Below are 22,100 nucleotides of genomic sequence, written 5' to 3'. Positions count from 1 at the left end.
CACATGAGGCTCAAAGCACACAACCTGTCATGTGCATACAGTGGTGCCTATGGAGGTCAAGAACAGGGCCCCCCCATCCTCAAGCAACAGTCAGCCCAACCACTTCATGAGGTGTGACCCAGAGCAGTTATTCAATGTAAGTGAGTATCCAGGGCTCCAGTCTTGGGGGTCATCCTAGAATTTGGCCTCCCTACCCCCCATGGGAGAGGACTCTAATTGGCTGATTTGGTCACATGGCCATTTCTGAGCCATTCACCTGGCCAGGGAGAGGAGGGCCATACTCCAGCCCCGCCCAAATCACTCCAAAGAGGTTCTAATATCAGAAGAAGAAGGCAGTGGTTCTGAAGAGACAAAAAGTGCGATTTTTCATAACAGGGAGAGCTTCTTAGGGCAACAGATATAAGAATGGTAAGTAGCTACAGTGTGCTTTTCTTTCTTTCCTTCTAAATCATCAGTTGATATATTAGAATCTTACCACGTGCCAGTCCCTGGACTAGGTAAGAGAGTGGGCTTTGAAGTCTGACAGACCGTAGTTCGAATCCTAACTTGACCCTCACATTCATCCATTCAACAAATATTTACTGAGCATGTAGGCAGAGCAGTAGTATTGTCACAGAGGACAACTCACTATGTGACCTCAGGAATGTTAGTTGACTTATCCAAGCCTCAGTTTACTCTGGGGGAAAGTGAGGACAAAAGCCAAATAGCATAGTTGTCAAGAGTGCACAAACTGGAGTCAGCCTCCAAAAGTTCATACCCCATGAACTGTTTTTACTCATAACACTTCTGACACCAAACGTATGGGGTTTTTCTCCACACTAACAAATTCTCCATTTCTCCAGACACTAATTGGGTGTCCTGCAGTGCAGTTCAAGTCTAACACTAACTGCCTGGAGTTAGCTCACATCAACAGGGATAGGGCTTAGTCCCAGAAGACTACCCCAGTTCATATGCCAATCCAAGTTCCAGGTTGTCACTCATACTTAACGATCAAATCAGGAGTTTTTGTGACATCTTTCTCAGGTTCTAGAACTTGCTAGAATGGCTCACAGAACTCAGAAAGGCACTTTATTTACTTCTGTCAGTTTATTATAAGGGCTACAACTCAGGAACAGCCAAATGGAAAAGATGCATAGGGCAAGGTATTGGGGGGAATGGGAGCAGACCTCCCCTTCTCTCTTCAGAAGCTCTCTAAGTCCTGTTTTAAAGAAATTTTTATGGAAGTTTCATTATGTAGGCATGGTTAATTAAATCATTGTTCATTGGTGATGACTCAGCCTTCAGCTCCTCTCTCTTCCAAGTAGATGGGGGTTGGGTCTGAGAGTTCCAACCCTCTTTTATACCTTAGTCTTTCTGGTAGCCAGCCACCATCCTGACATTATCCAGAAACCTCCAGCCACCGGTAATCTCATTAGCATACAGAAGACACTCTTACCACTCCAGAGATTCCAAGGCTTTTAGGAGCTGTGTACCTGGAATTGAGGACATAGACCAAATATATATTTCTTATTGTATCATCCCCTGACTCTGCTTCCTGCTTTCTGTGTGATGTCAGGCATGTACCTTAAACTTCCAGTGTCTTATTTTACTCGTATGTACAATGAGTATAATAGTCCCTCTTTTAGTGGGTTGTAATGAAGATTAAATGGAAAAATAAAGGAAAGCACTCAGAACCCTGTGCCTGGCAGAATGCACTCTTAGTAATGTTGGTTGTCATCAACATTATCATCACCATTATCACCATCAGCAGCAGCAGCAGCAGCATCACTGTCGTCATAACAGCAGCATCATCATTGGCAGCATCATCATCATCAACATCATCATCAACGTTATCAATGCCTTCATCAACAATATCACCATCATCATCATCAACATTATCAGTGCCATCATAATCATCATCAACATAATCATTAACACCGTCATCATTGTCATCGACACTATCATCACCATCATCACCACCATCAACAGCAGCAGCAGCACCATCATAATCATCATTAACATCATCATTAACATAATCAAAATCATTATCATCAACATAACCATTATAATCATCATCATCAACATAATCATTAATACCATGATCAACATCATCAGCACCAGCATCAGCACCATCTAGTCATCATCAACATTATCATCATCATTGCAATTATCATCAATGCCATCATGATCATCATCGTCAACATAGTCATTAACACCATCATCATCATCAGCAGCAGCAGCATAATCATCATCAACATCATCACAATCATTATCATCAGTACCATCATGGTCATCATCATCATCATCACAGTCATCATCAACATCATCATAATCATTATCATCATCCTCATCACCATTATAATCATCAACATCTGTAGCATCAGCATCATCACTATCATCATCATCAATACCATCATTGACATCATCAATACCAAATAGTTCTCTTGAGAATTGAATGGGACAATGCATGCCCTATGCTCATCCTCGTGTGGTACAGAAGTACTCAGTCAGTGTTTCTGCTATGGTTATTTAGTTAGTGAATATGTTAGGAAGTTTCTCATGTGTCAGCTCTAGCATGGGCTCACAGTTTAGAAAGAAGGTGACAGTTAGAACCCAGAGTCCTAAGTCATGCCCTATCCTGACACCTTCCTGGGATGGGGTTCTTGAGGATCTTACTTACTGCTCTACACCCAGTGCTGTGCCAATACCTGGCTCAGAATAGAGCTTCTGTTTGTGGAATAATGACCTTTTGGTAGCATTCACTTTAAGAGGTAAGTCTGAGGCCTATAGGAGCACAGGGGAGGGGCACCTCTGTCTCTACCTTTGAGTGTGGGACAGGAAAGGGAGGGAAGTTGCGTGGTCTGGTATATTCCATTTGCCTGGCACATAATTTGGCCATACAAGCAATGTCATGGCATGAGATTGAGGGGAACTGGAACTGGGGGTTGAAGAACCTCATAGATAGTGTTTATTTGTGGGGGGGAGCAGGAACCATTGAAAGATAAAAAGGGGAGAAACCTGGTTAGGTTTGCATTTTAGGTTGTTCCTTCTGGGGCAATGCATGAGTTAGATTTAGATGAGATGAGCCCAAGATAAGTTATATCTCACCCTCTGCCCTAGTGACACCTTGGGCCAGATCACTCCCCTCTGTGAGGGGCTGTGTTGAGCACTGTAGGATGTTCAACAGCACTCTGGCCTATATCCGCTAGATGCCAGTAGCACCCCTCCCCCAGTGTTGACAACAAAAAATGTCTGCAGACTTTGCCAGATGTCCCCTGGTGGTACAGTCACCTGGTTGAGAACCATGGGTTTAGAGATGTGTGAGAACAGAGGCAGATGACCTTTGATTATGGTGGGTGAGGGGTTGAGGATGTTTAGGAGTTGAAAGTGACAGGAAGGAAGAGGGTGAGGGAGGCCTCCAGGATCTTGGTCAGTTTGCCACATTGATGGGTTTGCTAGTTGGGGTTGCTGGACGGTGAAGTGGGAGGAGCAGGTGAGATTGGGGTGGGGGTGGTGATGAGTAGTTTAGTTTGGGATATGGGGTGTTAAGCATGAACATGGTGCATCCATGTGGATATTTCTATTGGACTAGATTAAAGATCCCTAAGTGATCTTATCTGATCCCATACCTTGAAACACCCATGTTATCAGTATTTCTGGGTGCATATCTTATGGGGTACTTGTTTAAAATACTATTTTCCAGGTGCTCTACATGGTCTGCGACTCAGTCCTTTTGCTTAATTCCCACTGTATTTCCTGGGTCTGCCAGAACAAATCACCACAGACCAGGTGGCTTAAAATAACAGGAATTTATTCTCTCATAGTTGTAGAGGCTGGAAGTTCAAAATCAAGGTGTCAGCAGGGCTGGTTCTTTCTGGAGGCTCTGAGGGAGATTCTGTTCCATGTCTTTCTCCTAACTTCTGGTGATGTGGCCATTCTCAGCATTCCTTGACCTATAGATGTATCACCTCAATCTCTGCCTCTGTTGGTATATGCTGTTCCCTCTCCCTCTCTGTATCTCCTCTTATTAGGACACCAGTCATATTGGACTTAGGGCCAGACATACTCCAATATGACCTCTTCTTAACTTGATTACATCTGCAAAATCCTTATTTCCAAATAAGGTCACATTTGTAGATGCCAGGGGTTAGTACTTCAACATATTTTTTTGAGAGACAAAATTCAACCCGCACCAACCATGCTACTTTCAATTACTATGGCACAAAGGAGAGATGGGTGAGAACATAGAAGATGCAGTCCTTCCCCACAGAAATTTGTACATAAAAATAGTACATGAAAAGTAAAGGAGCCTCCTAAAAGAGTTTGTTATGAAAGAAACTCATGGAAGTGAATAATTGCAGCATAAATGAAAGATGGCTGAAGAAGGAAGTAGGAAGAAGGTGCAGCCAGAGGGATCTTTTAAAAATGCACATCTAATTAGGTGACTCTCTGCCTAAAGCCTTCGGTGCCTCCTTATTCCTTAGGATAAGTCCAAACTCCTTACCTGGCAAGAAGGCCTGAGCAGACCTGTCTTTCCCCAGCCCACCTGCCCTCGCCCCATCACTTGTCCATATTGTAACTCCTGCTCCTGCTTCTTCAGGGGATATCTTAGGAAGGTCAGTTCCCATAGCACCCACCACAGTGCTGATTAAATCACCCCACAATTAGTTATGCATAATAATTAAATAATGTTTACTCTCAGGCACTGCATTACCAGGACCCTTGCCTGTCTTATCTGCTGCTTTGCCCTGTATGCCCGGTACAATCACCCAGTCAGTGGATCCTAATTGTGCATCTATTGTGTGCTAGGTATGCGTGACATGTGGGAGGTACTCAGGAAATATCTGTTGGACCGGGTAGTTGGGCTGGATCTGAGTTAAGTGAGTAAGGGTGGTGAGACACAGAGAAACAGATGGGGTCTTTCTATGCAGAAATAGAACAAGCAGATGTATGAAGAGCCTGGGGGCTGGACTGTCCAGGCTCAAAAGTCCTCCCCTAGCTGGCAGAGCTTCTCCCAGCTGCTGCTGCTGCTTTTTTAATTTTTTTTTAATTTTATTATTTTTTCTTTTTTTTAAATAAATCTTTATTGTTCAGATTATTACAGGTGTTCCTCTCCCCCCCCCGCAAAGCTCCCCTCCACCTGATTCCCCACCCCACCCCATGCCCTTACCCCCCACCACTGTCTTCAACCATAGGTGAAAGATTTTTGTCCAATCTCTTCCCACACCCCTCACACCCGCTTCCCCCTGAGAATTGTCAGTCCACTCCCTTTCTCTGTCCCTGATTCTATTATATTCACCAGTCCATTCTGTTCTTCAGATTTTTTTATTCACTTGATTTTTAGATTCACTTGTTTGTAGGTATGTATTTGTTGTCATTTTGTTGTTCATAATTTTTATCTTTACCTTTTTCTTCTTCTTCCTCTTCTTAAAGAATACCCTTCAGCATTTCATGTAATCCTGGTTTGGTGGTGATGAACTCCTTTAGCTTTTTCTTGTCTGTGAAGCTCTTTATCTGACCTTCAACTTTGAATGATAGCTTTGCTGGGTAGAGTAATCTTGGTTGTAGGTTCTTGCTGTTCATCACTTTGAATATTTCTTGCCACTCCCTTCTAGCCTGCATAGTTTCTGCTGAGAAATCAGCTGACAGTCGTATGGGTACTCCCTTGTAGGTAACTAACCATTTTTCTCTTACTGCTTTCAAGATTCTCTCTTTGTCTTTTGCCCTTGGCATTTTAATTATGATGTGTCTTGGTGTGGTCCTCTTTGGATTCCTCTTGTATGGGGTTCTGTGTGCTTCCTGAACTTGTAAGTCTATTTCTTTCACCAGGTAGGGAAAGTTTTCTGTTATTATTTGTTCTAATAGGTTTTCAATATTTTTCTCTCTTTTCTTCTGGCACCCCAATAATTCGGATGTTGGTATGCTTAAAGTTGTCCCAGAGGCTCCTTACACTATCTTCATATTTTTGGATTCTTTTTTCTTTTTGTTTTTCTGGTTGGGTGTTTTTTGTTTCCTCATATTTCAGATCTTTGGTTTGATTCTTGGTGTACGTTGATCTACAGTTGAGTTTCTGTATATTCTTTATTTTAGACAGTGTGTGCTTAATTTCTGACTGGTCCTTTTCCATTTTTTTGGCCTTCTCATTAAGATCCTTAAAGATCTCACTAAGTTCCTCAGCGGTTTTTAGAAGATTCTTGAGTAACCTTATAAATGTGGTTCTGAACTCTATGTCGTCCAGTAGTTTGCTTTCCTCCATTTCTTTCATTCGTGACATGTTTCTTTGTCTCTGCATTTTGCTGCTTCCCTGTGTTGATGGAGTGGCTTTGTGTGGTAGGTGACCTATAGGGGCCAGTAGCTCAGCCTCCCCAATCACCTGAGGTAGATGCTCTTGGTACACCCCTTTGTGGGCTGAGTGCAAAGTCTTGGTGTAGTTAAGCCTTGATTGCTGTTGGTACACTGGGAAGAATTGACCTCCAGGCCAATTGGCTGTGAGGACCCGGTGTGTCTATGATGGAAGAACTGCTGTGCTGGAGACATGCTTATGGTGCAGGACTTGTTTCAGTGGGGCTTTGGTGCTCACTGAGTCTGCCTCTTGAATGTGTCACTTATGGATGTGAGGAGTTGAAATCTGGTGTCTCACACTGACCACTAGGTACACTGGCTTCTGGATCTCCAATGGGGTGCAGGTCAGCTACTGTCTGAGGCCACCCAGCAGGAGCTACAGCGAGAACTACAGTTTTCTCCTCTTTGCTTGGGGTTTGGAGGTTTTGGAGCTGTCTGACCCCGGCTGCAAGTTTGCTAGGTTAAGCTGCGATAGGGCAGGCCATTCATATGCAAAAGCCGCTGCTTGGAGCTTGGGTGGGTTTGTAGGTTGTGCGAGACAGGGTCTCAGGGCATCACTAGGCTAGGGCGTGGCAAACAGCGATGGCTGCCAGTAAGCCGGCTCTGTGTCTCCGACGGCGTCCCCGCGTCCCGCGCCCCAGCACAGTAAACAATTATTCTTGCGCACAGCCCTGCAAGCAAGCCACCCTCACTTTCCGACCCGATGGCAGACAGTCCAGCTTCTCCCCGTAGGAATTTGGGTCCCCCGCGTCTCCCCAGAAACTGGAGTTCGGAGTAATCAGGAGCTTGTCTCCCTTCAGGTTGAAAAAAGCAGCGCTCTCAGTCGCCCGTTGCCAGCCCGATTCGTGTGCCTCCGTACCTCAGCTTTTCAGCGCTTGTGCACGTCTCAATGCTCTTTTCTCTTTCCTTCTAGTTGTAGAACTTCCACTCAGCCAGCTTTCCCATGGTTCTGGGTGACAGACGTTTTGTCTTTTAGTTGTAGTTTTGAAATTGTTGTGCGAGGCAGCAGTTTAGGTGTTTACCTATGCCACCATCTTGGATCCTCCTCTGCTGCTGCTTTTTTTTTTTAATCGATTTGAGAGAGAGAGAGAGATTTGTTATTCTACTTATCCATACACTCATTGGTTGATTTCCGTATGTGCCCTGACCAGGGATCAAACCTGCAACCCTGGCATATCAGGATGATGCTCTAACTAACTGAGTTACCCAGCCAGGGCTCCCAGCTGCTTCTCTGTAAGTGCCCTGGTCCATCCTGTCTGCTACTGCTACTACTCCAGGGGGACTCTAGTATAACCTGTCCACTTTCAGTCCTTCATTATAGGTAGCTGGAGGCAAGGCTTCATGCCTGTCATCTAGTTTGGGCTAAAGCATTGCATGTTCTGGAGCAATCTCTGTTAAACAGCTGTCTCGGCCACACTGGGAGCCCAATTTAGTATGGAATCAATATCTCTTTCGAGAAGCTTGAGTGGTTTTGAAGTAGGTTGATCTAATTTGGATGGCCATTGAGCCCTAGACATAAACTCTCAGACATCAAAAGATCAAGCTTCTCTTGAATCTTCCCTGGAAGGTGTAGCTTCTTATGAAGGACGTAGACAAATGTTTCTCTTGGCCAACATTCCCCAGGGGTGTGTTCTGTCCCTGGGGAAGCAATGTAAGATCACCACCTTCAATAAGTTCACAGCCTCTTGGGGCAGAAATACAGAGAAAAGAAGGTCACTATCTCAAAAATGAAAACAGAGCCTTATTTCACACCATATGCCAAAATTAAGTCCAGGCAGTCCAGGGACTTGCATTTGAAAGGCCACACTTTAAGTCCTAGAAGAGTAAAAAAGAGAATATCCTTACGACTTTAGTGCAGCAAAGCATTTCTAGAAAGGCCAGAAGGTGTGGCCCATAGAGGGAAAGGATAGATGCACTCGGCAATAAAAGTATGCACTCTGCTCAAACCCACAAACTGGGAGACCACGTTTGTACACACACATTAGTTTGCTGGTAACAAGGTACCATAGACTGAGGGGCTTAAACCGAAATACACTGTCTCACGGTTCTGAAGACTAGTAGTTCGAGATCCAGGTGTGGGCAGGGCCATGCTCCCTCTGAAGGTTCTTGGAAGGATCTGCTCCAGCCTCTCTCTCTGCTTCTGGTAGTTCCTTCGCTTGTGGCAGCATAACTTCAGTCTTCACGTGGTCTTCTCCCTGGGTGTGTCTGTGTCCAAGTTTCCCCCTTTTATAAGGACACCAGACATATTGGATTAGAGGCGCACCCTACTCCTGTAGGACTTCATCTAAACTGATTACATCTGCAAAGACCTTATTTTCAAATAAGGTCACATTTTGAGATATTGGAGGTTGGGACTTAAACACAGGGACTTTGGTCAGACACATTTCAACCCATAACAACACAAAACTGGTGAATAATTTAGTAGTATCCATAATATTTAAAAGCCTATTTATAAATTAACTAGAGGCCCGATGCACAAATTTCGGGATTGGGAGGGGTCCCTCAGCCCAACCTGCACCCTCTCGCAATCCGGGAACCCTCGGGGGATGTCCAACTGCCAGTTTAGGCCCAAACTGGCAGTTGGACATCCCTCTCACAATCTGGGACCGCTGGCTCCTAACCGCTCGCCTGCCTGCCTGCCTGATCACTCCTAACCCCTCTGCCTGCCTGCCTGATCGCCCCTAACCACTTGCCTGGCTGCCTGATCGCCCCTAACGGCCTCTGCCTCGGCCCTGCCACTGCAGCTTCGTCCGGAAGGTCATTTGGCTGTCTGGTCTAATTAGCATATTACGCTTTTATTATTATAGATAAGAGAAAGACAAATACCCAATAGAAAAAATGGGTAATATGAAACAAACAGGGTTTTCAAAGAAGAGAAAGCATGAATAGCTGATAAGCCTGAAAAGATGCCCAGCCTTTTAAGCATTCAAGGACAAACAAGCTAAATCCACAATAAAATATCCAGTGGCGGGAGTCATTAGAAAACCTGCCCATAACAGACCACAATCCAGTGTGAAACGTACCTTGTAGCCACACCATGTACATGTGGCGTTGAACTCACACCAGAAATCAGAAAGTCAACGTTTCCATGCAAAACAGGAAATGCAATTAATATTTCGATATATGCCTACAAATGCGAACAAAAAATAGTTAGCAACCACCCTGATCAAGGCCATTTGTCAGATGTTACCACCCAGTGCTGGTTCTGTCCCCCCTCTGCTGGTGGCCGTAAGGTTAGTTTAGCCCTTTTGGCCAGTACTGTGTCAATCCATATTGAGTGGGAGGAAAAGAGCTGGGTATTTTTTATATATCTTGATATAGTCTTTGACCCAGTGATCTCACCCTGGGTTTTATTAGAATGATGTAATCTAAAAAATAAAAGATGTCAAAGTGCCGATTTTAGGTCATTAGACATAACCTAACTTCCTAACAATAGGAAAAAGCTTAAAGTAAATTACAGTGTTTCAGCCTAATGGAATATTCTTTGTAGATATTAAAAATTATACTTTCCATGTCTAAGTAGTAACATGGAAAATGAGTGTCTATTTAAGTTTAAGGGGGGCGGGGGGAGATCTCAGAACTCGCCTGCGTTGTCAGTGCAGCTATGCAAATATAGTTTGGTTGTATGACAAGGACTGGAACAGAACCTGAAGGGGGGTGGGCTGGAGAAAAGAAAGCATTTGATGAAATGTGTAAAGTGCTGAGATTATGGCTGGATTTTGCTTTTTAAAAACACATTCCTGTTCTAGCCGGTTTGGCTCAGTGAATAGAGCATTGGCCTGAGGACCAAAGGGTTCCAGGTTCAATTCCGGTCAAGGGCTCCTCCCCAGCCCAGTCCCTGATCGGGGCTCAGGAAGGAGGCAACCAATCTATGTGTTTCTCTCACATCGATGTTTCTCTCTGTCTTTCCCTCTCTCTTCCACTCTCTAAAAATCAATGGGAAAATATCCTCAGGTGAGGATTAAAAATAATAATAAATAAAATAATAAAAATGCATTCCTGCCCGGCCAGTGTGGGTCAGTGGTTGAGCATTGACCTTTGAACCAGGAGGTGACGGTTCGATTCCTGGTCAGGGCATATGCCTGGGTTGCAGGCTCGATATCCAGTGTGGGGTGTGAAGGAGGCAGCTGATCAATGACTCTCTCTCTCATCATTGATGTTTCTATCTCTCTCTCCCTCTTTCTTCCTCTCTGAAATAAAAAATACATTTTAAAAAAAGAAATGGATTTTAAGTAAGTAAGTAAATAAATAAAACGCATTCCTATTTTAATGTTATTTGTGTAGTAGAGACAAACTGTTTCTCCCAACCCACGGAAACAAAGGCAGGGGAGCTCACAGCAGCAGTGTTTGGGCGGTGGTAAAAGTGTGTGCACATATCTGAAACCCTCTGCTAGGTGAGAGAGCAAGGTGGCCCTTTAGAAGTACTTCAAATGAAGCACGGCAGGAGAGCCGGGCTGTTGTTTTCCCCAGAAAGTGCCTTTTGTCCCAGATGGTTTTCTTTGATTTCCTTTTTATTGATTAGAACTTAGCTGTGTTCAAAGGCTGCTGGGGGAGAGAATTTTTGTCTGGGAAGAGAGAGAGCGTCTGCACGAGCCGGCTGCTGGGAGCTTGCAGGGGGCCTTCTGGATCCATTTTAGTAATTTACAGTCTATTTTGGTTCTCCCAAGCTACCCCACATGGTTCAACCAAATTAAGCTCATCAGGATCTTAAAAAAGGAAACAACGCCTGTTTATTTGTGACATTGCCTTGAGAAGGGAAGAAGTAGAAGTGGCACCCTGTTCCTTCTCCCACCTCAGCTCCCATTCTCTTGAGGTTGGATCGGGCAGGGGACAGACATCATGCCGATGACTCCCTTGGAACCGTCATGCAGCAGCAGAGCCGCCAATCGGCTGCACAGCCCATTCTCACGGTCATCTGTTGAAGTCGTTCAGGTGCTGTGAGTACAGTGGTGGCGAGATGACACTGTCCTTGCCTTATAGAGAATGAAAAGATATCCGATAAGGACAAAGTGCTACGGAAGAAGTAAGCAAGGTGATGTGGTGGAAAGCGATGGAGGCAGGGGACTGTTTTTCACTGGGTGCTGATGGAAACCTAGATGAGGTGGTAGCATTTCTATTGAGATGCCCAAGTTGAGGGCACAGCAGGTGCAAACACAGAGTTATGTTTTGTGTTTTCAAGGAATAGGTGAGGTTTGAGATGTAGGCAGGACCAAATCATTTAGATCCTGGTAGACCCGTGGCTCTCGGGTGGGCGATTTTCCCCTCAAGGGACGTTGGGTGCCAAAACCGGTTTGGCTCAGTGGATAGAGCGTTGGCCTGTGGACTCAAGGGTCTCAGGTTCGATTCCGGTCAAGGGCATGTACCTTGGTTGCGGGCACATCCCCAGTGGGGGGCGTGCAGGAGGAAGCTGATCGATGTTTCTAACTCTGTATCCCTCTCCCTTCCTCTCTTCCTCTCTGTAAAAAAATCAATAAAATATATTTAAAAAAAAAAAAAAAAAAAAAAGGGACGTTGGGTAATGTGTAGAGACATTTTGGATTGTTACAACTGGGGGGCAGTAGGCTTTTGGCATCTAGTGGGTAGAGACCAGGGATGCCCAGGACAGCCCCCCTAACACATTTTGGACCAAGATTGACACATCCTATTGCAGACCAGGCTAAGGATTTTGGATTTCATTCTAAGAGTGATGGCGGGTGTTAAGCAGGGAAGTGAGAAAATGGGTTGGTTCTGTTTTCCTTTAGAAACCTAGAGTATTGGACCAAATTACTCCAGGTCTGACAACCTTATATGACTAAATTAGGATAGGAGAAGGGAGACTTCAAAGAATTGTAGATCCTCCCAGAATAAGCAATCCATTCTCCTCGGGCAGCTGAGCCTACTTCCTGGGGAGAGTTTTGTGTCTGGTGCTTGGGTTTCTGCTCACAGCAGAGGAAGCCCTGAGGAGGAGGCTAAAGGATGGAGATTGAAGCTTGATCTTTGGCTTGCAGCTGGTGCTCTGGCCTCTTGCTTTGGTTGCTATTAACACTTGTTCAGGCTAGAACCATGTAAAGAGAAGAGTCTGAATCAGCCCAAGGTTCAGAGGTTCAGTTAACATTTTTCAGCCTCAGCACTATTGACGTTTTGGGCGAGATCATTCTGTGTGGGGTTGTGGGGAAGAGGGAGTGTCCTGCGCTTCCACCCACTAAATGGCAGTAGCAACCCTCTCCCCAGTTGTGACAAACAAAAATATCTCCAGACATGGCCAAATGCCCCTGGAGGTGGAGGGGCGGGGGTAAAATTGCCCCAGGTTGATGTAAGACTCATATGCCAATACTTCATAGCACAAAGATCACCATAAATTCCATGATCCTTCAGGGCAGGAGCCAGGTTGGGGAGCTATTGGAGTAGGTGGTCCTGCTTTCTGTTCCCACATCCTAAGTTTCTTACCAGCTGGCTGCTGGTCAGTTTTTAAATGTAGCATCTTCTAGGGAAGAGAGACTAAGAAGACACTGGCCTCAGGAACCCTCCGGGAACAGTTTTGTCCTCAAGCTGTTTGGAGCTGCAGTTTTTGATGCCACATGGATGCTGTTGCTCATAGGTGTCACACATTCTGGGGCACAGGAAATGAGGACCCTCACTTTCTCCAGGGCTGGTACCTTGATACGCCAAGCCCTGAAAATTATGGAGTTTCTCATCTATGTCAATTAGGATAATTGTCAACTACAAGTCATTGCAATGGTCTAAGTGTCCCATAATGATTACATCAGTATTATTTCTGAGATACCAAATATCCCATTCTTGTGAAGAAAATGATATTTCTCTCTTTTTTATTTGAAGTGGAGGTGGAGGGATAGACCCTGCTTTTAGGGGGCCCGGAGCACACACCTGTCCTACCTGACAGGCAAGCCAACATTGTCTTTCCCACTTAACAAACAAACACACAATACCAAGAATGTGAATAAGGCTAATAATATTTGTAAGAGGACTCTTAACTACTTTTTTTTAGAAATCCAAACTATTAACCATAGTGGTCATACTATCTGGAATTAGTCTTCCTGTGTCCAAATGCCAGTGCTATCACTTTCCAGCTAAGTATTTAATCCCTCTGAGCCTCAGTTTCCTTATCTGTTATATGGGAGTAACACTCATATCTCACAGATTATTATGTAGGTTAAACCAGTTATTATATGTAAAGTGTTTAGCACAATACTTGATTGACCTGTAGCATTTATTTATTATCATTATTGATGCTTTTGGTATCATTTATGTTGTTGCTGCTGTGAAGTGTTCTAAGAGCAGAAAAAAACTTTTTGAGATAGAAAAAAATAATTGGGATCAGAGGCTAAAAGAAGTCAAAGAGAACGGTACCACTGTCAACTGATCCACCCACAGAAGCCCAATTGTGAGCTTCTGGATCAATTTCCTGTGCAATAGGTACAGAATAAAAGAAAAAAGCAACTTCCCGACTATTTCCTTTCTCTGCAGAATGAAGTGGAGCTGGGGGAGCTACTCCTGTCACTGAATTATCTCCCAAGTGCTGGGAGACTAAATGTTGATGTCATTCGAGCCAAGCAACTTCTTCAGACAGATGTGAGCCAAGGTTCAGGTACAGTGTGACTCCCTCCTTCCCCCTTTTCTTCAACAGGGCACTGTGTTTGTTTGACACAAAGGACCTGATTTCTTTTTCTGACAATCTGACAGCCCAACCACCTACCCATTCTTTCATCTATTTGTCCATCAATCCATCCATCTTCCCACCCACCCTTCCTTCATTTGTTCATTTTCCCATCTATCTATCTGTTTTTCATTCTTCCTTTTCCCTTCCTCTCTTCCTCTAGCCATCCAGTATTTATTGAGCTCCTCCCATGTGTCTGGCATTTTATAGGCGAAGAAACTGAGGACTCAAGATGAGAAATTATTTGCCTAAGATCTGGGTAGTGGAGAAAGAACCAGACCCATCCTGGATACTATTAATAAGATAAGATTTTGTGAGGATAGACAGTATCCAGAACTAGGACGTTATTCAAGAGGAAAAATAAATAATCACATCTCTCTTAAAATGAGGCAGGTAAATGATGCCATCTCTCAATCCCATTTGAATTGGGAATTTGACTGAGAGCAGGTGTGATAACTACTGAAATTTAGATTCTCTGTGTACACATGCTGCCTGGAGGAAGTGACTTGCCTTTCCCCTTGCTATGCCTGCAATAGAGACACCATCCTCCAGGTGGCGTGAGTGTGCATTGGCCTTGCATCCTAATCAGGGAGAGTGGTGTACACACCCTCAGGTTTCCCCCCCCCAGCTCATTTCAAATGTACCATAAATCTTTATAAATAAAAGCTCTGAAAAGACTGTCATATTTAAAGTGTCTATTTTATAGCAAACCAATTCAAACATGACTTTTAATGAAATGGAACAGATTACATTCCATCTGTATGTAGCTTCTCCAGTGACAGCAAGGATATTATCATGAAAGCAGCCATGGTCGCTGGGATCTCTTCAGCTCAGGGGTGGAAATACTGTCTTCTCTAAATGCAATAGCTAAAATAAATTACTTTTGCTATAAGGTGACAGCTGAATTTAGAAGACAGTTTGCATTCTCAAAAATCACATTACAAAAGCAGGTTTCAAAGGGGCCAATGGAAGGAGTGGTTATTAAGGCTGGAGAGTCAGTATGATAAAATGATTAAGGGTTTCAGAGTCAAACTGCCTGGAACCAAATCCCATTTCTACTGCTTGCTAATAACATAGCCTTGGGGAAGTTATTTGACCTCTAAAAGCCTCAATTTCTCCACCTGAAAAACTGACATAATAACAGTATTCTTCTCATTGGGTTGTTTAAACAATATTCAGTTGTATAATGTACATGAATCTCTTTGTACACTGTAAAGTGATCTAAGAATGACAGTTATAATTCTGCCTGCTCTATTCTGTTTATGGGCTCACTGACATGATAATGGGTTTCTAGGAGAGAAGCCAGGACAGGCTCTGGGTCTGGCTCTTTCTCCACTACCCAGATCTTAAGCAAATCATTTCTCATCTTGAGTCCTCAGTTTCTTCATCTGTAAAATACCCAACACATAGGAGGAGCTCAATAAATATTGGATGGCTGGAGGAAGAGAGGAAGGGGAAAGAAGAATGAAAAATAGATAGATAGATAGATAGATAGATAGATGATTGATAGATAGATAGATAGATAGATAGATAGATAGATAGAAAAATGGATGAATGAAAGGAAGCGTAGATAGATGGTTGGGTTCTCAGATAGATGGGAAGATGGATGGAAAGAAGGAAGGAGGAATGAATGAGTAACAGAATGAATGGATGGGAAGTTGAGTGGATGAATGGATGGGTGGATTGGATTTCATGATCTCTGACATTCAGTGATGTTGTATCCAATTCTCAGACCCCTTTGTGAAAATCCAGCTGGTGCATGGACTCAAGCTTGTGAAAACAAAGAAGACATCCTTCTTACGAGGCACAATTGATCCTTTCTATAATGAATCCTTCAGCTTCAAAGTTCCCCAAGAAGAACTGGAAAACGCCAGCCTAGTGTTTACAGGTAGGTAGACCCTGATGACTCCCCCAGGTGAGGTGTGTTCAAGTTATTATCCTAGAGGTAGAAGGCACCTAGAAAGGGTAATATTTAAAACCTTCATGTCTGGTGTTCAGCTACCTAGTTTTGAATCTACTTATCCTTTGTGAATTTAAGCAAGACTCTTAGGGCCACATAGCATAATAGTTACAAATATAAATTTTGGAACCGTATTTCCTTATACTTCCTCATAATTACTAAAGCCTTGAGCAAGTTACTTAACCCCTCTGAGCCTCAGTTTCTTCAGCTATCAGATGTGGGTAAAAATAGTATTTGCTTCTAGGTTTGTTGTAAAGATTAAGTGAGTTACAACTTTGGAATAATAATAAGTGCTTACTATGTTATGTAAGTGTTGATGATACTACTCAAGTAGCTTACTGTCTAATAGGGAAACATGAGAAAATAGGGGCCTCAGAATCCTCAGAGAGGAGGATTTTGAAAGGCTTCCCAGAGGACTTCATGTTTAAGTAGAGGCTACTCTGGTTGAATTTAATCTATTTCCAGGGCATACTAGTTATCCACTGCTGCATAACAAATCACTCTAAAATGTAGTGGCTTAAAACAATGAACATATATTGTCTCATAGTTTCTATGAGTCAGGAATCCGGGAATACCCTTTGCTGGGTGCTTCTAGCCAAAGTTCTCAGATAGGCTGCAGTCAAGGTATTGGCTGGGGCTGCACTGTCATCTGAAGGCTCAAGTGAGGGAGGATCTGTTTTCAAGCTCACTGACATAGTTGTTGGTAGAATTCAGTTTCTTTCAGCTGTTAGACTGGGGACCTGATCCTTCCTGGGTGTTGGCCAGTTGACCTGCCTCAGTCCCTCAACACATGGGCTTCACCATAGGGCAACTCACAGCATGGCAGATGCCTTCCATCAGAGTGGGCAAGTGAGGGAGCAAGAGAGGGTGAGCAGGATGGAAGCCAGAGCCTTTTTGTAACCTAATCTCAGAAATGACACCCTATCCCTTTTATTCATTAGAAGCAACTCACTTGGTCCAGCTCATGCTCAAGGGGAGGGTATTGCACGAGGGCATGACTACTGGAAAGTAGGGCCTATTGGGAGTCCTTTTAGAAGCTGCCCACCACAACATGGTTAGAGTTCATAGTAGTAATTGTTTTTACATCCTGTGTTCTATTCACGGCAGGGGCTTCACCGATATTACTGTTAATATTCTTTAGATCCTACCTTGTCAAGTCAGTATCATCCTCATCAATTTACAGGGCTGAGGACTGAGGCTTAAAACCTAAACAACCCACCCAGCGTCTCACGCTGGTGGAACTAGGATTCAAGCTCTGGTCTTGTTAACTGTTGTTGGATCAAGGGACCTACATTTCCTCAAGCACAAGGTAGTGCTGGCCTCGGGGATCTGACATCGTACTTTGAGGAGTCCTGCTCTGGGGTAATTGGCAGCTCTCATCTGTTTAGATCTAGTCTAGAGTCCTTGGCTGCAGGTCTCCTAAGGAAGCAGGCCATGGTTCAAACCCCCTTGCATGCACGGCTTCCTCTGCAGGAGCTTACTGTTTCTCATCACCAAGATTGCAAATGTTCTGTGCTCCAAGACCCCTCCAGGCAGGTTGGTTCTGAGCTTTCTCAGGGCCCGTCACCAGGAGAGTCTGCAGCCAATTAGGGGATGCCTGCCCTAAGCAGATAGTATACCGATTCTATGTGATGCAGCCTCTGTGGCTGCTGTCCAAGGACCCTGCTGTCCCTGAGATTTTAGGTCAAACACAAGACCTTCCATTGAATCTGTAAATGTTGGAGGGCAGGCAGTGGGAATTACAGTTAAACCTTATCGCCCTACCTGGTTTGGCTCAGTGGATAGAGCATCGGCATGCGGACTGATGGGTCCCAGGTTCAATTCCGGTCAAGGGCACATGCCCGGGTTGTGGGCTCGATCCCCAGTGGGGTCGTGCAGGAGGCAGCCAATCAATGACTCTCTCTCATCATTGATGTTTCTATCTCTCTCTCCCTCTTCCTTCCTCTCTGAAATCAATAAAAATATATTGGGGCGGGGGGAACAAACAAAAACCTTATTTATTCAATAAATACTTGTTAATTTCAATAAGTATTTATACTTTATCCAGTAAGTATTTATTGAAAAAGTTGCGTGTAAGTGAACCTATGCTGTTCAAACCTGTGTCATTCAGGGGGCAACTGTATTTTCGATACACAGCTAGGAACCCACAGATGTGAAGGGCTGACTAGTTACCCATAGATTTTCGACTGCATGGAGGTCGGCACTTCTAACCCTGGCTTTGTTCAAGGGTCCACTCTGTATTGAACCAAAACCAGATCCAAGCATGGAACATCGATTCCTAAGTCCCTACCGAGAATCAAGGACTTAATGTTGCACTGGTCGCGGGAGTGGGGGCGGAGGTCATTAAGAGCCCATATGGAAAGCCCTGACACTGTTATATTTCATGAAGAATGTATCACATGGGTATTATAATGAATGACACAACCCAAAGATATGTAAGGACAAGGAATCAGACAGAGAAACCAAGATGGCGGCATAGGTAAACACCTAAACTGCTGCCTCGCACAACAATTTCAAAACTACAACTAAAAGACAGAACGGACACCATCCAGAACCACAGGAAAGCTGGCTGAGTGAAAATTCTACAACTAGAAGGAAAGAGGAAAGCTCACAGAGAATTGGAGGTACAGCAAAGGGGCTTTGTGCGCGCAGAGAGGAGGGGCGGCTGAGAGCCTGGCTGACTTTCTCTGGCGGAAGGGGGAAGGAAGCCTCCGACCGCACTGAACCCCAGTTCTGACTGCACTGAACCCCAGTTCCGGGCGAACCCCTGGGGACCCACGCTCTTACGGGGGGAGTCTGGACTCTTGGGCGGAGACTCGAGCTGGGAAAGGCAGAAGTCTGAAGGCGCACGCGGGCCAGTGCGCACAAAGGCTGCGGATTTTGCCACAGGCTTTCCCTAGTGGAAGGGAGTCAGAGGATCCTGACTGCACTGAGCCCCAGCTCTGACTGCAGTGAACCCCAGTTCCAGGCGAGCCCCTGGGGACCCACGCTCTTACGGGGGGAGTCTGGACTCTCGGGCGGAGACTCGGGAGCCGGGGAAGGCGGAGGACTGAAAGCGCGCGCGCGTGCCAGTGCGCACAAAGGCTGCGGAGGTTACCACAGGCTTTCCCTAGTGAAAGGGAGTCAGAGGCTCCTGACAGCACTGAGCCCCAGTTCTGACTGCAGTGAACCCCAGTTCCAGGCGAGCCCCTGGGGACCCACACTCTTGTGGGGGGAGTCTGGACTCTCAGGCGGAGACTCGAGCTGGGGAAGGCGGAGGACTGAAAGCGCACATGCGCGCAAGGGCAAGGCTGACAGGAAGCCAAAACTGAGACTCCACCCCATCCAAGCTGAGCACAGAGGCTATTGCAGTTTGGCAAGTCTAATCCTATAACGCTGTCTCCAGCACCGAACTTCTCCCAGCATAGACACAGCTGATCCTTACAGCCAACTGGCCCGGAGGTCAGTTCTTCCCAGTGATACCAACAACAATAAAGACTTAATTACAACAAGGCTGTACACACAGTCCACAAAGGGGTGCACCAAGAGTGTCCACCTCAGGTTAACTGGGGAAGCAGACCCACTGGGCCATATTGGAAACCTAGCACAAATATCTACCTTACCAACTCAGGGAATCAGTGAAAATGCGGGGTCAAAGAATCAGATCACAAACGAAAGAAATGGAGGAAAACAAACGACTGGATATAGAATTCAAAACCACGGTTATAAGACTTTTTAAGAATATCCTAGAAAAGGCCGATAAATATAACGAGACCCTCGAAGATATGAAAAAGGACCAACTAGAAATTAAACATACACTGACTGAAATAAAAAATATTATACAGAGACCCAGAAACAGAATAGAGGAACCCAAGAATCAAGTCAAAGAATTGAAATACAAAGAAGCAAAAAACACTCAACCGAAAAAGCAAAAAGCAAAAAAAAAAAAATCCAAAAAGTTGAAGATAATGTAAGAAGACTCTGGGTTGCGGGCACATCCCCAGTAGGGGGTGTGCAGGAGGCAGCTGATCGATGTCTTTCTCTCATCGATGTTTCTAACTTTCTATCCCTCTCTCTTCCTCTCTGTAAAAAATCAATAAAATATATATTTAAAAAAAAAAAAAAGAAGACTCTGGGACAACTTCAAGCGTACCAACATCAGAATTATGGGGGTGCCAGAAGAAGAGAGAGAGCAAGATACTGAAAACCTATTTGAAGAAATAATGACCGAAAACTTCCCCCACCTGGTGAAAGAAATAGACTTACAAGTCCAGGAAGCCCACAGAACCCCAAACAAAAGGAATCCAAAGAGGACCACACCAAGACACATCATAATTAAAATGCCAAGAGCAAAAGACAAAGAGAGAATATTAAAAGCAGCAAGAGAAAAACAGTTAATTACCTACAAGGGAGCACCCATACGACTGTCAGCTGACTTCTCAACAGGAACTATGCAGGCCAGACTGGAGTGGCAAGAAATTTTCAATGTGATGAATAGCAAGAACCTACAACCAAGATTACTCTACCCAGCAAAGCTATCATTCAGAATTGAAGGGCAGATAAAGAGCTTTACAGACAAGAAAAAGCTGAAGGAGTTCATCACCACCAAACCAGTATTATATGAAATGCTGAAAGGTATTCTTAAAGAAGAGGAAGAAGAAAAAAGTAAAGAGAAAAATTATGAACAACAAATACATATCTATCAACAAGCGAACCTAAAAATCAAGTGAATTAAAAACCTGAGGAACAGAATAATCTGGTGAATATAATAGAATCAGGGGCATAGAAAGGGAGTGGACTGATAATTCTCAGGGGGAAAGGGGTATGGGGGATTCATGAAGAGACTGGACAAAAATCATACACCTATGGATGAGGACAGTGGAGGGGAGGTAAGGGCAGAAGGTGGGGTGGGAAATGGGTGGAGGGGAGCTATGGGGGGAAAAAGGAGAAATAATTGTAATAATCTGAATAAAGATTTATTTAAAAAAATAAATAAATAAACAGAAGCTATTAAAAAAAAAAGATATGTAAGGACAAGGAATCAGAAGAGCAGAGGGGTGAAATGCATGGGCTATATGTGGGGGGCGGGGGGTAGGGGTGGAGGGGGGGAGGCACGCCTGGCCCCTGGGTTTGTGGCCTTGGACAAGATCTGTGTGCTTAGGTTTTTCTCATCTGTAAAATGGGGATCGCTGTACAACAGCATTTCAAAGGATTGTAGCATGAATTAAATGAGGGGGATGCTGAGCACTATGCCTAGCACCTAGCTTATATATATATATATTGACTTTAGAGAGGGAGGGAGAGGGAGAGAGATAAAAACATCAATGATGAGAGAGAATCATTGATTGGCTGCCTCCTGCACACCCCCAGGCACGTGCCCTTGACCAAAATCGAACCCAGGACCCTTTAGTCCGCAGACCAACACTCTATCCACTGAGTCAAACCGGCCAGGGCTGTTAACTCTTAGTAAAAGGAAATCTTACTGTCTTCATCATCCCCCTTCTACTCCCTTTTCCCTGAAGTCAGCACCTTTAATGTCCAGGTGTGAATCATTCCACACACTTCTCCTTGTTCACACAAACATCATCCACATATAGAGGATTCAGTTCTTTAAAAAAGGTGATCATTATTTAAGAAGTGTGTATGAAGCACCTTTTCTGAGCTGGACACTGTCTCCAAGTACTGGAATGCAGCAGTGAATAAAAGGGATAGGGTGTCATTTCTGAGATTAGGTTACAAAAAGGCTCACTGCTCTTGTGGGGCTTCCAGACCATTCTGTGGACATCACTCTGAAACTTGCTTGTGTCATTACAATGAGGATATTCAGTCCCTCCAGGTGAATGTAAATGAGAAAGCATCTAACTCTTTATTTTCAGTACCTGCGTTATATACAAGTGGAATACTATGGTAAGAGCGGAGGTTATTCATTCCCTGGTGGTGGCAGGGAGGTGTGTGACAGAGCTTCAGAGAATGTGATGTGAACTCTGGATGACCCTCCTTAAAAAAATACAGAGGGGACAGAAAATTTTGCATGTAGTTCAGAGGTTTTTTGAAACCCATAAGCCCCCAAACTGGAGCTTCAAACTGGAGTGGCACCCAGAAGCCTCAAACTGGAGTGGCACCCCCAACCCCTCACCTCGCCCCCATCTCTCATTCGACCCACCCTACTTGAGGTAGCTGTCATTA

General features: G+C 44.4%; 1 protein-coding gene across 4 annotated transcripts in view; it reads left to right on the top strand.

Annotated features, from left to right (window-relative positions):
- Positions 1-22,100, top strand: part of SYT17 (synaptotagmin 17) — a 73,065-nt gene that overhangs the window by 24,457 nt on the left and 26,508 nt on the right. For all 4 annotated transcript variants that reach the window (XM_080677302.1, XM_080677300.1, XM_080677301.1 and 1 more), the window contains 2 exons: positions 13,786-13,906; positions 15,708-15,863. In XM_080677302.1, coding sequence (XP_080533428.1) covers positions 13,786-13,906; positions 15,708-15,863 — 277 coding nt within the window. The remainder of the gene's footprint in view (positions 1-13,785; positions 13,907-15,707; positions 15,864-22,100) is intronic.

This window comes from Plecotus auritus (genome assembly GCF_963455305.1).
Source record: "Plecotus auritus genome assembly, chromosome: 7".
Lineage (NCBI taxonomy): Eukaryota > Metazoa > Chordata > Mammalia > Chiroptera > Vespertilionidae > Plecotus > Plecotus auritus.
Note: the sequence above shows the minus strand (reverse complement) of the source record. Positions and strands in the feature narration are given on the sequence as shown.